The sequence below is a fragment of the Tachysurus vachellii genome, chromosome 1 (genome assembly GCF_030014155.1).
Source record: "Tachysurus vachellii isolate PV-2020 chromosome 1, HZAU_Pvac_v1, whole genome shotgun sequence".
NCBI classification, from domain to species: domain Eukaryota; kingdom Metazoa; phylum Chordata; class Actinopteri; order Siluriformes; family Bagridae; genus Tachysurus; species Tachysurus vachellii.
The window spans coordinates 42,118,811-42,133,810 of record NC_083460.1 but is presented as its reverse complement, the minus strand read 5'-3'; the positions used below and the strand labels follow the sequence as shown (position 1 = coordinate 42,133,810).

General features: G+C 43.8%; 2 protein-coding genes across 3 annotated transcripts in view; one reads left to right on the top strand and one right to left on the bottom strand.

Annotated features, from left to right (window-relative positions):
* dhx38 (DEAH (Asp-Glu-Ala-His) box polypeptide 38) overlaps positions 1-4,475 on the top strand; it is a 30,712-nt gene extending 26,237 nt beyond the window's left edge. For both annotated transcript variants that reach the window (XM_060872449.1, XM_060872365.1), the window contains exon 27: positions 306-4,475. In XM_060872449.1, coding sequence (XP_060728432.1) covers positions 306-387 — 82 coding nt within the window. In that variant the 3' untranslated portion in view covers positions 388-4,475. The remainder of the gene's footprint in view (positions 1-305) is intronic.
* LOC132847168 (polyamine-modulated factor 1-binding protein 1) overlaps positions 4,467-15,000 on the bottom strand; it is a 186,243-nt gene continuing 175,709 nt past the window's right edge. The window contains exons 35-39 of the mRNA XM_060872234.1: positions 14,852-15,000; positions 14,301-14,375; positions 14,120-14,213; positions 12,945-13,000; positions 4,467-6,199 (exon numbers count right to left, since the gene is read on the bottom strand). The exon at positions 14,852-15,000 is cut by the window's right edge and continues 24 nt beyond it. Coding sequence (XP_060728217.1) covers positions 6,124-6,199; positions 12,945-13,000; positions 14,120-14,213; positions 14,301-14,375; positions 14,852-15,000 — 450 coding nt within the window. The 3' untranslated portion in view covers positions 4,467-6,123. The remainder of the gene's footprint in view (positions 6,200-12,944; positions 13,001-14,119; positions 14,214-14,300; positions 14,376-14,851) is intronic.

Sequence of the window (15,000 nt, the reverse complement as noted above, 5' to 3'; positions counted from 1 at the left end):
ATTCGGTCACTTGTTTAATTAGAACAACATCCCATCAGCTAAAAGAAAGCCAGAATCTTATGATCCTGAAGGTCATGAGTTCAGTTCCCAGCATCTTAAAGCCTTAAGACTCAACTGCTCAGTCAGATGTGGTGAACAAAGGACTGATGTGTTAATCTGAGACATCTTTATAATCAGTAATGATCCGTATGGACAGGAGGGCAGTGAGGGATCTTTGCCGTGTTTGTACTGACCGTGTAGGAGCTTCTGGTCTTCTGTGATTCAGAAGAGTAGAATTTGATGTGTTTTGCTCCTTGTCTCAACAGGTCCATAAAGATCTGCACACCGGGCCGGAAAGAGGACGTGCCCATGACGCCGAAGCGAACTCCTGCACGCTTTGGCCTTTAGATCGTCGTCCTGCTGTTTTCAGGGCTGGTGCAGGTGTATTTCCCAGCATGCACCAGCAGTAGGAGCACTTGCATAAGAGAAGAGTAAAGAGAGAGCGGTGGAGGTGGAGGTGGAGGACTCGTGGCTTGTAGTTTCACTGCAGATCTGCTTTTCATGTTACACACATTTCTTCACGCGCGAGTCTTTAAGTCCGTCGTATAAACGTCCTTTCCTTTTTACGCTCGTTCACAGACGTAGATAAAACTCTCAACGCTTGCATCGCGTTTATATAAAAACGTTCAGCTACATTTTACTGTGAACTTTTTTGTTTTTGTAGTTCAGCGTGGCAGAAATCCAAACTACTGAATATTCAGTGCGCGACGTTATCCGTTCAGCATCCGCACCGCTGTACGGAGAAGACGTTAACATCGGTGCCGTGGTTAGACGTGAACATCAGCTATAATACAGTGATTAGTCGTCCGTGTCGTTAAAATAAACACCAGCCGCTTCACGTTAGACCGAATCTCTCTCTCTCTCCGGAAGGTTCCACCGTGATTTGGGCTGCTTAATGTTATTTTTTTTTATTATATTTGTTTTTTTTTTTTTTTTTTTAAATCGGTTATCGATCAATAACGGATCTGATGAAAAATCTATAATGTCCCGTCATCCGTAATAAATGTATTATAAATTGGGGGTTTTGTTGTTTTCATGCTGTATTGCAATAATAAATTGTATGAATCCTGTCACGAAGAAGCTCCGTGCATTCAGGTGGACATTAAATACCGAGTTCTGACAACAAGCCGTCGTGTTTATAATCAAAACATAAGATATACAGTAGCTTCAAGCAGTGATGAAGGGGGCCAAGCGCTTACTGCCCCGTGGGGTACCTACACAGGAAGAGCGTCTGCGCTTCACTTCTCCGTGTAGACGCTGAGCTCGTACCTCACTTCCTGTCTTCAGCGGAGCGTCGACAAATCACCGTGATCGTTGTGACTTTGGGTCATGTTGCTAAACTTCACTTCCTGTTTATAACCGTTCTGTATGTTAACTGGTCGATTGATGGAGCTGATCAATCATGGAGGTGATCAATAAACTCTAGTCTTGTTTAGTCACTGCTCGACTTTTAAAGAGGAATAAATTTAAGACAAGAAACTAGAAAAAGGGGGTCACGGTGTCTTAGTGGTTAGCACGTTCGCCTCACACCTCCAGGGTCGGGGGGTCCGATTCCCGCCTCCACCTTGTGTGTGTGGAGTTTGCATGTTCTCCCCGTGCCTCAGGGGTTTCCTCCGGGTACTCCGGTTTCCTCCCCCGGTCCAAAGACATGCATGGTAGGTTGATTGGCATCTCTGGAAAATTGTCCGTAGTGTGTGATTGTGTGAGTGAATGAGAGTGTGTGTGTGCCCTGCGATGGGTTGGCACTCCGTCCAGGGTGTATCCTGCCTTGATGCCCGATGACGCCTGAGATAGACACAGGCTCCCCGTGACCCGAGGTAGTTCGGATAAGTGGTAGAAGATGAATGAATGAATGAATGAACTAGAAAAAAGCTCGAAGGTGGACATAAAAAGGCGAATCCACTCGTCGCGTAGCTCGAGTGCGAAAGATCGTTCCGTTATTGTGTCCAGATAATAAACGAGTGTGAACGCAGTGTTGTTGATTTCTCCTGTGACACGAGGTGGAACCGGAACGTTTAGGGTTTTATAGTAATGCGCTCGTTACGATGAGACGCGTTTATTATTCACTTTTAGAGGCAAAAGGAAAAAGAGGCAGGTGAGGTAACGACCGCTTACAGACGCCGTGTTAACAGGGAAAAACTCTTTACGGCTGTTACGCATTAAAGGGGCTGTGTGTTTAAGTTCTGCAATAAATAAAGATTGTAAACAAACAAACAAAAAAACACCGTAGGGCAAGTTGTTATTGGGATATAATCACACCGTCCCTTAGTGGATTACGTTCCACGTCCCAAAGCTGTTTATTCCACTTATACAACAGAAAGCCTGCAGCTGTTATTCTGTCTGCACACATCAAGTGTTTACTGAGGAGCAGCTTAATGATCGCTCGTGTCTGTGTGCTGAAATTTATATCTGTAACAGTAACTGGGATGTAGGAAGGAGTCGTGTGTATTAGTGGTGCTTACACACACACACACACACACACACACACACACACACACATACATACACGTGCACACACCTATACACACACACATATACACACACACCTATACACACACATACACGCGCACATACCTATACACACACACACATACATGCGCACACACCTATACACGCGCACACACATACACACACACATATACACACACACATACACACATACATACATGCGCACACACCTATACACACACACATACACACACACACATACACACACACATACATACACACACACATATACACACACACCTATACACACACATACACGCGCACATACCTATACACACACATATACACACACACATATACACACACACCTATACACACACACACATACACACACACATACATACACACACACATATACACACACACCTATACACACACATACACGCGCACATACCTATACACACACATATACACACACACACACATACATGCGCACACACCTATACACGCACACACACACATATACACACACACATATACACACACACATACACATATACACACACACATACATACATGCGCACACACACCTATACACACGTATACACACACACATATACACACACACCTACACATACATACACACACACACACATATTAACAGACACATACACACACAGATACACACACATATACATACCTATACACACACACACACACAGACCTCTGCGAGAAGGTTAAAACTTGCTAAAGTTTTTCTGATTTTTTAATGTACTGATTTTATTCGTCTCTGTACATCAAGAGAAAGGTTTCATTAATTCGTTCTTTTAAAGACGGTCTTGTGAAGATTGAAATGGTCTCTTGCACTCGTTTAATTGGGACAAATCTGTGGTACAGGCTGACATTTGAAAAATCCCTCGACTGCATGACGGTGGCAGGCGTCACCTTTATAAGCGATTTATGCTGGAGGCCTTTGTGGCGATGAAAGGAATTAAAATGGCGCGCGTGTCACCGGGGACGGCAGGCGGAGGATTAAGAGTAAAACCGGACTTCTGAGAGGATCTGAGACGCTGAAGCCTGTTGACTCTGATGTGTTTCGGTACAGAGAGACGACGAGGGTTCACGTGTTTCTGTCCAAAACACTTCAGTGAAAGTGATTACAGACCTAATAAAAGAACAAAGGCACTAGATGAGAAAAAAAACAAGGTGTCGGCTGCACTTTTAATTAACCTCGGGCTCGTAACGTCCTGATAAAGACGACGAGCGCCGCAGAGCTTTTCTCCTTCTTTCTTTCCATCCCCAATACCTCTGTCTGTCGCCTAGCAGTAATGAACGGCCTTCTGGGAGCCAATTACAGCACGACTCCATCTGAGGTCCGCTCCAGACGTAACCGCAGCCTGATCTCCGTCTCGCACGTCTTTTCCGTCCCTGCTGCCCGTGTCTTCGGCTTGATGGGAATTTATTAGAAATCGGTGCAGACGTTAAACCGCCTGCTCACGACTACAGAAATCCAAAACGCGCTCTGGGTTACAGTGTAAAAGGAAACGCGTACGAACACGTTGTTCAAAATAAAAGGCACCAAACATCCTTCTGATTCTCCTGAGTTAATATTCATCAGCTAGTGAAGAGAATGTGTTCAGATCCCAGACCCAGCAGAGCTCCAGCTCTAATCCTCATTCACTTGGACTCGATCTCCTCTAACAAGCTCACAGCAATCGAACTGGTCAGAAGCCGTCGATTTATTTTAGTCCAGCCGCAAATCGTTCGTATCAAAGCGCTCGTTCTAATACGATGTCGTTTCTATAGTAACGGCTCGGTCACAGGGACCCTCTGATGTCCACGTCTTCAGGAAAGAAGCAGTGATTATTATCTGTAAGAGTAAAAACATGAGGCTGGTGACCGAACAAACGAATTAACTGATAAATTTAACTTCGAATTAAACTTTAAACAGACAAACAAATAAAAACACAATTGTTGGTAAATTGCAATTTTATTTTGCTTCATGTGTCACATTACAGCACAGTAACATTGTTTGTTTGAAAGCTGAGGTCACTCTGGAGCTGAGAGAGTTAAGGGCCTTGCTCAAGGGCCCCACTATTGCAGCTTGGTGGTGCTGCAGACTGAACCTTTTGAAATGATGATGATGATGATGATGATGATTGATGATGATTATTATTATTATTCTATAAGTGACAGTGATTGTAGATGTTTAACAGTTAAAGCCTTAAACTCAGCACTTTTCCCACAGACAGATTTATTGGTGTGTTTTGTGTTCTGGGTGAAGGAGAGTTGTGTTTATTGATTTTGGTTGAACAGATTCGGTTCCTCGTGCTGAGATCAGAGAAAGTGTGGTTACGTCTGGACCAGCTGGGAGCTACAGAGAGACTCGTTACACACCACAGTGACGTGAACAAACTAAACATCACACAAAACCCAGGTCATACACACACACACACACATATACACACACACCCAAATTCACATTCACACACACATACACACACACATATTCACACACACATACACACACACATATACACACACACCCAAATTCACATTCACACACACATACACACACATATACACACACACACCCAAATTCACATTCACACACATATACACACACACACCCAAATTCACATTCACACACATATACACACACACCCAAATTCACATTCACACACAGACCCACACTCAAATTCACATTCACACACACACAGATATACACAAATACATACACACACGCACTCAAATTCACACACATATACACACACACTCAAATTCACATTCACACACACACACACACCCACACACACATATACACACAGACACTCAAATTCACATTCACACACACACACACACCCACACACACATATACACACAGACACTCAAATTCACATTCACACACATTCACACACATATATACACACACAGACACACACACTCAAATTCACATTCACAGATATATACACACATACACACACTCAAATTCACATTCACACACACATGCACACATACACACATATACACACACACACACACACACACACACTGCTGGATTGATGTTCAGACAAACAGAGTGCTGCATTGTAAAGAAAGATGAGAGGTTAAAAACAGAGGGTGTTTTTCAAATCCTTTCCTTAAGGTTTCAAATCCCTGCAGGTTTAAAAAGTTTTCATCTGAAATCCTCAGAGAAATTTATGACAAATGCTGAAATGTCAAGAAAAATATTACATTAAATATCACGGCAGCGAACAAACACAGGGAAGCCTCGATAACGGCTGCCGTATCTTCACTTACCTCTGAGCACAACAAGGTTCAGGACGATTAACACACACTGACACTCGGCACCTGACGCTCTTTTACCGTACGGCGTCGATCACAGTGTCACGATATTATTCAAGTTGAACAGGTTTCTTAAATAAACAGAGATATAAACAAAACCAATTCTCCATCAGTTCTAGTCCGATATTCTCTCCATCAATCCTGGACGACTTTTTAAAGGAGTGTCTGAGTGTCACAGAGAATCCCTGAGATATTGAGATACGTTGAGCGATGTGCCCTACGTAGGGAGCTTCTCTCTAGTGCCCTTCAGCAGAGAAACAGGAGCCGCACGCGGCTCCGCACACACACGCCTCAGCTCCGCCCCTGACGCACCGCCGCACGCTTCTCTCTGCTCACGGTCTCGTGCTGATGACTGAACATTCCTGATCTGAAACAAAAAAATACAATAAATTCATTAACGTTAAATATGAATTTACATCATCATCAATATCTATCTACGAAATCAGGAATTTAAAAAACACAAACTGACCAAACTCATTTCATTAGAAACCTCCTCTATGAGCCTCAACGACACGGAAACTTACAGATAGACTTTAGGAACCTGACAGAAATTCACAAAACAGCAACTCGTCGCTGTCGGGCGGAAACCTCGTATGTCCAAATTTGGTCAATTTCATATTTTTTCACATATCGATGCTATTGGTCAGTCCCCACGTGGGTCTGTTATTTTTACAAGTTATTAACCAATCTAAAGTCTTGAAAATAGCTTGAGCGCAAATCTCATAACTCCATTGGACACTTCAACTGTCCACCTCTTCCTCACTCAGCGTGAGAGCTTCACGGCATATTTCTCCTCAAGAAGAGTCGCAACGAATCAACACGTCTTCTGAGGTAAATGTCTTCAAAACACTGGGCTCAAAGAAAAAAAAATCTTGACCCCCGCTAGTTCTGGTGCTCGTCTGAGGACAGGAATTTAGTGCAAGACAATCCACTGTAACGCGGACTAAACCCTGTGTACTGCAGATAAGGTACGGCGTTTTTTTTATTTCCTGAAAAATAACGGTTTTGGAGATACGAGGATTCCGTCTGACAGCGACGAACTTCACCTACAAATGTACTAATGATTAATACAAATACATACATTTAACAAAGCCATGTGTTTATTATGAATTCGGTGTTCAGTGACGTCCTTATAGAACCGACGCCGTCTCTGAGTTTAGAAACCTTTCCGCTCGTGAGCAGGAGAACGTGAACAGCAGAACGTGAGCAGGAGAACGTGAACAGCAGAACGTGAGCAGGAGAACGTGAACAGCAGAACGTGAGCAGGAGAACGTGAGCAGAACGTGAGCAGGAGAACGTGAGCAGGAGAACGTGAGCAGAACGTGAGCAGGAGAACGTGAGCAGGAGAACGTGAGAACCTCTCTGAGTTTAGAAACCTTTCCGCTCTTCAGGAAACTAGCAGCAGTTTATATCGGTTCGTGAATGTGGACCAGCTCTTATATCATTCATGAATTTAGAGCCTTGTAAACACTTTAATATAACCTCAGTTCGACACGTAGCACCTGTATCTATGGCGATAACCTCGTCTGAGAATAAAGACACTAATATTTATGTCTCTTCACTTTAAACATGAATTTAACCTTTAAATGAAACTGTAAATCTTTTTTGATTTAGTTTTTACATTCACACACGTTTTTCTGTACATAACGGAATATTAGCGAGGATCCGGACGAGCTCCGTTCTCTCCTGTGGCTCGACTCTCACCCTGACCTACCCTTCCTGCCCCAGTCTGGTTTCTCTGCTATCCTCTATGCTCTGCCTCTTTACCTCCCTGCAGCTCTGTGGATCTCGTGCGGCCCCTGAGGCCACGTCACCGCTGGACACAAGTGCAAACAGTCAAATGTCACAGCGGAGATCATCGTCTTCCTCAGGTATAATGAGCTCTCTGTAGCTCAGACTTACAGCAAAGAAAAAGAGCCAATTAACAAACTGTGTGTCTTTTTTTAAACCAGGGCTGAATATGAATTTCCCTTTTTAAAAAAAAATAAATAATCTTTAAACCCTCACGGTCCCTTGTTTCCCAAGTTGTCGTCCTATCTGGCAGCTTTGCATACACAAACGGCTCTTTGACTGCTCCTGCAGCTTAGCTAATGCTTGCCCTTTTGTGCCCGTTAATTCCGCTCGGGATAAACAGGTTTATTGCATGCAAAATTATTCGCACTCGCGTATAATTAACTGGAGAAACAATTAGACGTGTGAATAACAGGCCGCAGCGGTGCGTTCTGAATCTGGAGTGGGAGAATGAGGTGTTTGTAGACACCCAGGAAAGCAAAGCTTATCAAATAAAGCTTGATAAATGTGCACCGAATGAAACGAGTCAATCATTTTAATGTCCACGAGGAACCCTGAGGAGCATAAATAAGCAATCAGGACCTCATGTGGTGCGAGCAAACGAGCGTGAGGCACAATTAAGGAGGGTCACATTCACACCAGGGTCTGAGTTCCACCAAACACTCTGATGAGATCAGGGGGATGAGAGAAACTCATGGGGAGAGAGAGGGGCAGAGGGGGGAGGGGGGGAGAGTGGGAAGGAGAGAGGGAGAGAGGGGAAGTGAGGGAGGGAGGGATAAGTACAAGTAGAGAGAAGGAAAGAGTTAGAGAAAAACAGGGAGGGAGAGAAAGAGAGCAGGAAGTCTTGAAATAAACGCAACCATTTCCAGGTCTATTGTCTATTCCAGTTTTATATAAAGTGGCCCTTAAAAGTCAGAAAGACTAAAAAAGATCAATGTAGAAATATCACATACGGTGTAGAAGAGGACGAGCTGAGGAGAACAAGAGCAGGAGAACGTGAGCAGAAGAACGTGAGCAGGAGAACGTGAGCAGGAGCACGTGAGCAGGAGAACGTGAGCAGAAGAACGTGAGCAGGAGAACGTGAGCAGGAGAACGTGAGCAGGAGAACGTGAGCAGAAGAACATGAGCAGGAGAACAAGAGCAGGATAACGTGAGCAGGAGAACGTGAGCAGAAGAACATGAGCAGGAGAACATGAGCAGGAGAACAAGAGCAGGAGAACGTGAGCAGGAGAACGTGAGCAGGAGAACATGAGCAGAACGTGAGCAGGAGAACGTGAGCAGGAGAACGTGAGCAGGAGAACGTGAGCAGAACGTGAGCAGGAGAACGTGAGCAGAACGTGAGCAGGAGAACGTGAGCAGGAGAACGCAGGTTTCTTTTCAGTAGTCCTACAGATGAACAGACTTCACAGCACAAGCTTTCAAAGGCAAATCAAAGTTATTAACTATTCAATCACATAAAGGAGGTGAAGGCGTGAAAGGTTGCGGACCGAAGCACTTTTACTTCAGCGCATTAAGAGTCGCTCTGGTCCTGTGTGAAAGGAAAATAGATTGCCTCCCAGTAAGACGGCTGTGTGTTCCCCCCCTCCCCCCTCCCCTCCCCCTCGTTTCTTCCCTGCTAATAACAGCCATCTGCTCTGAAAATCTAATCCCAAGTACCATTTACGTCGCATCCACATATAACTTCTGCTTGGAAAAGCGTAGAATACGAGCTTTCGCTTTTTTTTTTATTCCCTGATATCCAAATAAACAGGACGGGTTCTCTATCAGCCGGAGGGACGTTACGGCGAGTGAACCGGAAAGAGCAGAGTGCTAATGAATAGCGGGATGTTGTGTGTGGATGAAAGCATCTTATCAAAGCAATGTTCTTTTTATTTCTCTTTAAAATGTGCAGGAAAAAAAGTGCCAGCAGTTTATGGAAAGAGTGACTATAAAACCTCCAACCAATGAGGTTCAGGAAGAATCCTAAAGCCTACGATCTCATACCCTTATGACACATCCTTTGTCCAGTGGTGTGTGTGTGTGTGTGTGTGTGTGTGTGTGTATTAATAGTGAACAATCACTAAGTGGTTTTATAAATATAGCCTCGAGCAGCGTTCACAGAGAGTCACGTCATGCTGCATCACGCCAAAGACATCACTGATCCATACGGTTCAAGCTTCATGACCCTCTGGAGTTCCTGATGAAAGCTGATTGGCTGATGGTTTTTAAAATAACCAATCACGACAAATTTGAGCCGGAACGGATTTACGGTACTTGAGAAAGTTCTGTTTAACCTCCAGACGTTGTAGTTGTCCTCAGAATTCAGATCAATGTTCGTTCATACACTCGATCCTGAGGTACAGCCTAACGTTAATAAACGAAGCTCCGCCCACAGCGATGGTCATGTGACTGCCATCACACTTACAGATCACAGAGTGAAGCTTACTATAACAGCACGAAGGTCTTTGTAATCATTTCTAACCATTTCCTAGTTTTTTTCCTAGTTTTTGATCTCAGTTAAAATATGTGGCATTTTATACACACCCCCCACCCCCCCACCCCCAGTCACACACTCCTCTTCCTCAGATGTAGACGTGTGTGTGTTTGTTATTGCCTTGTAGTTTATTATATTAACATTAAGATCACCAGAACAACATATGGCTTACAATCAAATCATCTGCTTCACTTCCTTATTTGTTTGAATTTAATCCCTCTCTCTCTCTCTCCCTCTCTGCTCTCTCTCTCACTCTCTCCCTTTCTCTCTCTCTGCATTCCCTCTTTCCTCTCTCTCCCTCCATCTCTGCTCTCTCTCTCTCTTTCTCTCTCACTTTCTCCTCTCTCTCTCTCTCTCTCTCTCTCTCTCTCTCTCTCTCTCCGCTCTTTCTCTCTCTGCTCTCTCTCTCACTCTCTCCCTTTCTCTCTCTCTGCATTCTCTCTTTCTCCTCTCTCTCCCTCCATCTCTGCTCTCCCTCTCTGCTCTCCCTCTCCCTCTCTTTCTGCTCTCTCTCTCTCTCCATCTCTGCTCTCTCTCTCTCTCTGCTCTCTCTTTCTGCTCGCTCTCTCTCTGCTCTCTCTCTCTCTCTGCTCTCTCTCTCTCTCTCTCTCTCTGCTCTCTCTCTCTCTCTGCTCTCTCTCTCTCTCTCTGCCTGCAGGCTTTCTGCACATCTTCGAACATTAACTGAGCTTCATTGAGTCACACAGCTACACTGAACGAGCTGAGTGTGTTAATGTGTGTGTATAATTTTCCATCCCTGCGCTTTCTGCTTTCTGTCTCTCTGAGTGATTAGTCAAGAGAGTCGCAGTCTCCAGGGTGATTATCCACTTAATGCTCTAGTAACTGTTTCTGCCTGAAACTCAGTAAAGTTTAGTAAAGTGTAGGACTTTCAGTAATTCTGTGCCTCCAGCACTGACATTAACACGGCTGAAGGTGCCGGATGGTGTGTGTGTGTGTGTGTGTGTGTGTGTGTGTGATGGCAGCAGTTAGTGAACCTGGTACTGGGCCAGAACTCAAATGGGTTCTGCTGTGCTGCAGATTCTTACAGGAAAAGAAAGAAAGATTCCTCCCAAGTTTTTCTTCACAATTATACGTCGTTAGAGAAGATAAGTGAACGTCCAGGAAGCAGAGTCGTGTCAGTGAAACTACAGATTTACACCACTGCCTAATGGACCGTGCGAATCACCCACACACACCCACACACACCCACACACACCCCCACACACACACCGCCGTTTATTAAAGATAAGATACACAGGTAATAAAAACGTTTCACATGGTTTAAGCTTTCTAATGGAGTTCAGCTTTTAACTTGGTTTGAGGATAAAGAAGAATCTCTCGTGTACTGTAACAGAAAAAGCTGAAGATTTCCACTAGATGGAAAAAAGCTGCGTCCATCTGAGTAACAACAAAGAAACTAAAATACTAACTGAATTTTAAACCTTTAGCTTTGAGGACGTGTGAGTGATTTGGTCAGAAAGTGCAAAACTTCTGTATTATAGTTATTGAATTTAAATGTGTGAAAGCTGAGTGTAAAATACGTGAATTTTAAATTCCATAACTTCTTTTGAACACACGATTCTAAGCAATATTGCTGACCGATGATGATGATGATGATGATGTGCTTTATTCTACATAATCGCTGTAATTGCAGCATAAATAATCCTTCGTTTTCACACACAGAGTCTCATAAAGTGGAAACAAACGGATTCAGCTGTAGGAGAGTTTATATAGTAATCCTGTAAAAGACCAACGTACTCGTACTGAGTAAAGTGTATGAAAAATTAAAAAGCGTGTCAACACAAAACCCTTAAAATAAGATGAAATGATCATCTTAGGAGGACGGAGGACGGAGCAGCAGGTGGGAAGAATTATTCTTCTTATTTCTACAAAATTTAGAACTAATTTATTCATTCATTCATTTTCTACCGCTTATCCGAACTACCTCGGGTCACGGGGAGCCTGTGCCTATCTCAGGCGTCATCGGGCATCAAGGCAGGATACACCCTGGACGGAGTGCCAACCCATCACAGGGCACACACACACACACTCTCATTCACTCACACAATCACACACTACGGACAATTTTCCAGAGATGCCAATCAACCTACCATGCATGTCTTTGGACCGGGGGAGGAAACCGGAGTACCCGGAGGAAACCCCCGAGGCACGGGGAGAACATGCAAACTCCTAGAACTAATTTATTATTTTTATTATTTGGGGAAGTCGTGTCCTAATGGTTAGAGAGTCTGAGTCCTAACCCTAAGGTTGTGGGTTCGAGTCTCGGGCCGGCAATACCACGACTGAGGTGCCCTTGAGCAAGGCACCGAACCCCCCCAACTGCTCCCCGGGCGCCGCAGCATAAATGGCTGCCCACTGCTCCGGGTGTGTGTTCACGGTGTGTGTGTGTGTGTGTGTTCACTGCTGTGTGTGTGTGTGTGTTCGTGTGTGTGTGTGTGCACTTTGGATGGGTTAAATGCAGAGAACAATTTCTGAGTACGTGTCACCGCACTTAGCTGTACGTCACATCACTGTCACTTATTGTTTGTTATTATTAACATCAAAGTTAATGTTCTGCCTTTCAGCATTAACCCCTGATCGTTCATTTCGTGCTCTGAGCCGTCTGTGCCTTCGACCTTTTATGGAGTTTTGTGGGCGTCACTCCATGCAAATGAGCCGTGTCAGGAACACAGGACATGATTACAAAGATAATCAGAGTCTCTGGACCTTCTGTACATCTGGTGGACGTTTCAGCTCGGCTAAAAGTGAGACTCTGTGTCTTTATTCCTGTTCAAACCAACAGCAGTAACATGCGATATGATGTAGTGGTGACGGTGCGAACGCTCACAGTGCGGGCGGCTGACGGCCGTGCGGCTGCTCGTTTACGCTCGGGGGCCGAAACGCCTGTGAACAAACAAAAGCAGCCAATTATAAGGTAGTATAATGAACAAAATTATATGACATCACTCCAAGGTGCACATTTAGGTTGTGAAAATCTACACAAATACGCTCGTACGGTTCGAATATTAGACGCATCAGACAAATACGCAGCTCATCTTCGCTTAAGGATGACATACAGTGTTGAAATATAATAACATCGTTTTAATGTCATTAAAACAGCAACCTGAACGATTTTTAACTTACACGAAGATAACTGACGTCTTGGAGAGACAGCTGAGAACACAAAGTCGGAACTGTCGGGCGGAAACCTCGTATGTCCAAATTTGGTCAATTTCATATTTTTTCACATATCGATGCTATTGGTCAGTCCCCACGTGGGTCTGTTATTTTTACAAGTTATTAACCAATCTAAAGTCTTGAAAATAGCTTGAGCACAAATCTCATAACTCCATTGGACATTTCAACTGTCCACCTCTTCCTCACTCCGTGGGAGAGCTTCACGGCATATTTCTCCTCAAGAAGAGTCGCAACGAATCAACACGTCTTCTGAGGTAAATGTCTTCAAAACACTGGGCTCAAAGAAAAAAAATCTTGACCCCCGCTAGTTCTGGTGCTCGTCTGAGGACAGGAATTTAGCGCAAGACAATCCACTGCAATGTGGACTAAACCCTGTGCACTGCAGATAAGGTACGGCGTTTTTTTAATTTCCTGAAAAATAACGGTTTTGGAGATACGAGGATTCCGTCTGACAGCGACGATATGTAAATACAATTTAAATATTAAATACAGATTTCAATAACCAAAAACCTCTCCAGAAATAATTGAATACTATACAAAAGTGTATATATATACTTATATGGTGTAAATATACCTTCAAATCAAATCAAATCAAATCAAATTGTATTTGTTACACACACACACACACACACACACACACAGAGTACAGACATGCAGTGAAATGCTTTTTGCATCTGTCCGGTATTCAAACATAATTAATGCAATTTGGGATAAAAAATATAACTAAAAGGAGGTAAATAAATAAAAATAAGTATAAACTATATAAAAAATATAAGTGAAAAATAAAGTATATATCCGTATATATAAATATACATAAATGCGTACCTCGTATCTCTCTGCCTTCATTCTTTGCTCATCGACCTCCGTCCTCAACCTCCGGATCTCGGCCTGTAGCTTCTCCACGTTCTCCTGCAGATGACTAGGAGAAGAAAAGACTCGGTTCTGCATCTGTATGACACTCTTCATCTCTCACACACAAGCTGATTAAAACACTAACAGCTCTTACTCCTTTTCAGCTGTCAGGTGGATGATCCTCTTGCTCTGGTCCCTGATTTTGAGGCCGAGCTTCTCGTTGGCCTGCCTGGTCAGACGCCGATTACAAGCATTCGTGAGAACTAGTAATGTTTTACGGTAAACACTCAGAGTCTCACGTAGAGGAAAATGACAGAAGTTTCACACAAATGCTGTGTGTGAAAATCCCAGAAGATCAGCGGCTTCTGAAATACTCAAAACACACGCAGATCACACGTGATCTTCACTCTGATGTTTGATGAACATTAACTGAAGCTCTTTTCATGCATCACACCGCTGCCATGTGATTGGCTGATAAGATAACTGCACAAATGTCAAGGTGTTACTAATAATCATGATGGTGAACTACGGGTATCTTTTTAAGATTAATGATGAATTCTAGTCTATTCTTTCTGTACGGCAGAAAGAGAAACGATCCCACGGTAGCGAGGGAATAAGAAGGAAGTAAAAATGCTACACACATTTGACTACTTTCAGTTTGTTTTGCAGTGTATCTGTATTCGCTCAGCTGTGATGTGATCTTACTTTTGCTCTTTGACCCACTGGTTGACGTTGGTGACCACCAACTCGCTCTCTCTGTGCAGACGGGAGCTGTCGGTCCGGGCGTCGCTCAACGCCTGCCTCAACACCTCCACCTCACTCACAGACGCCCTGAGCTTCTGTTCTACAGAGTC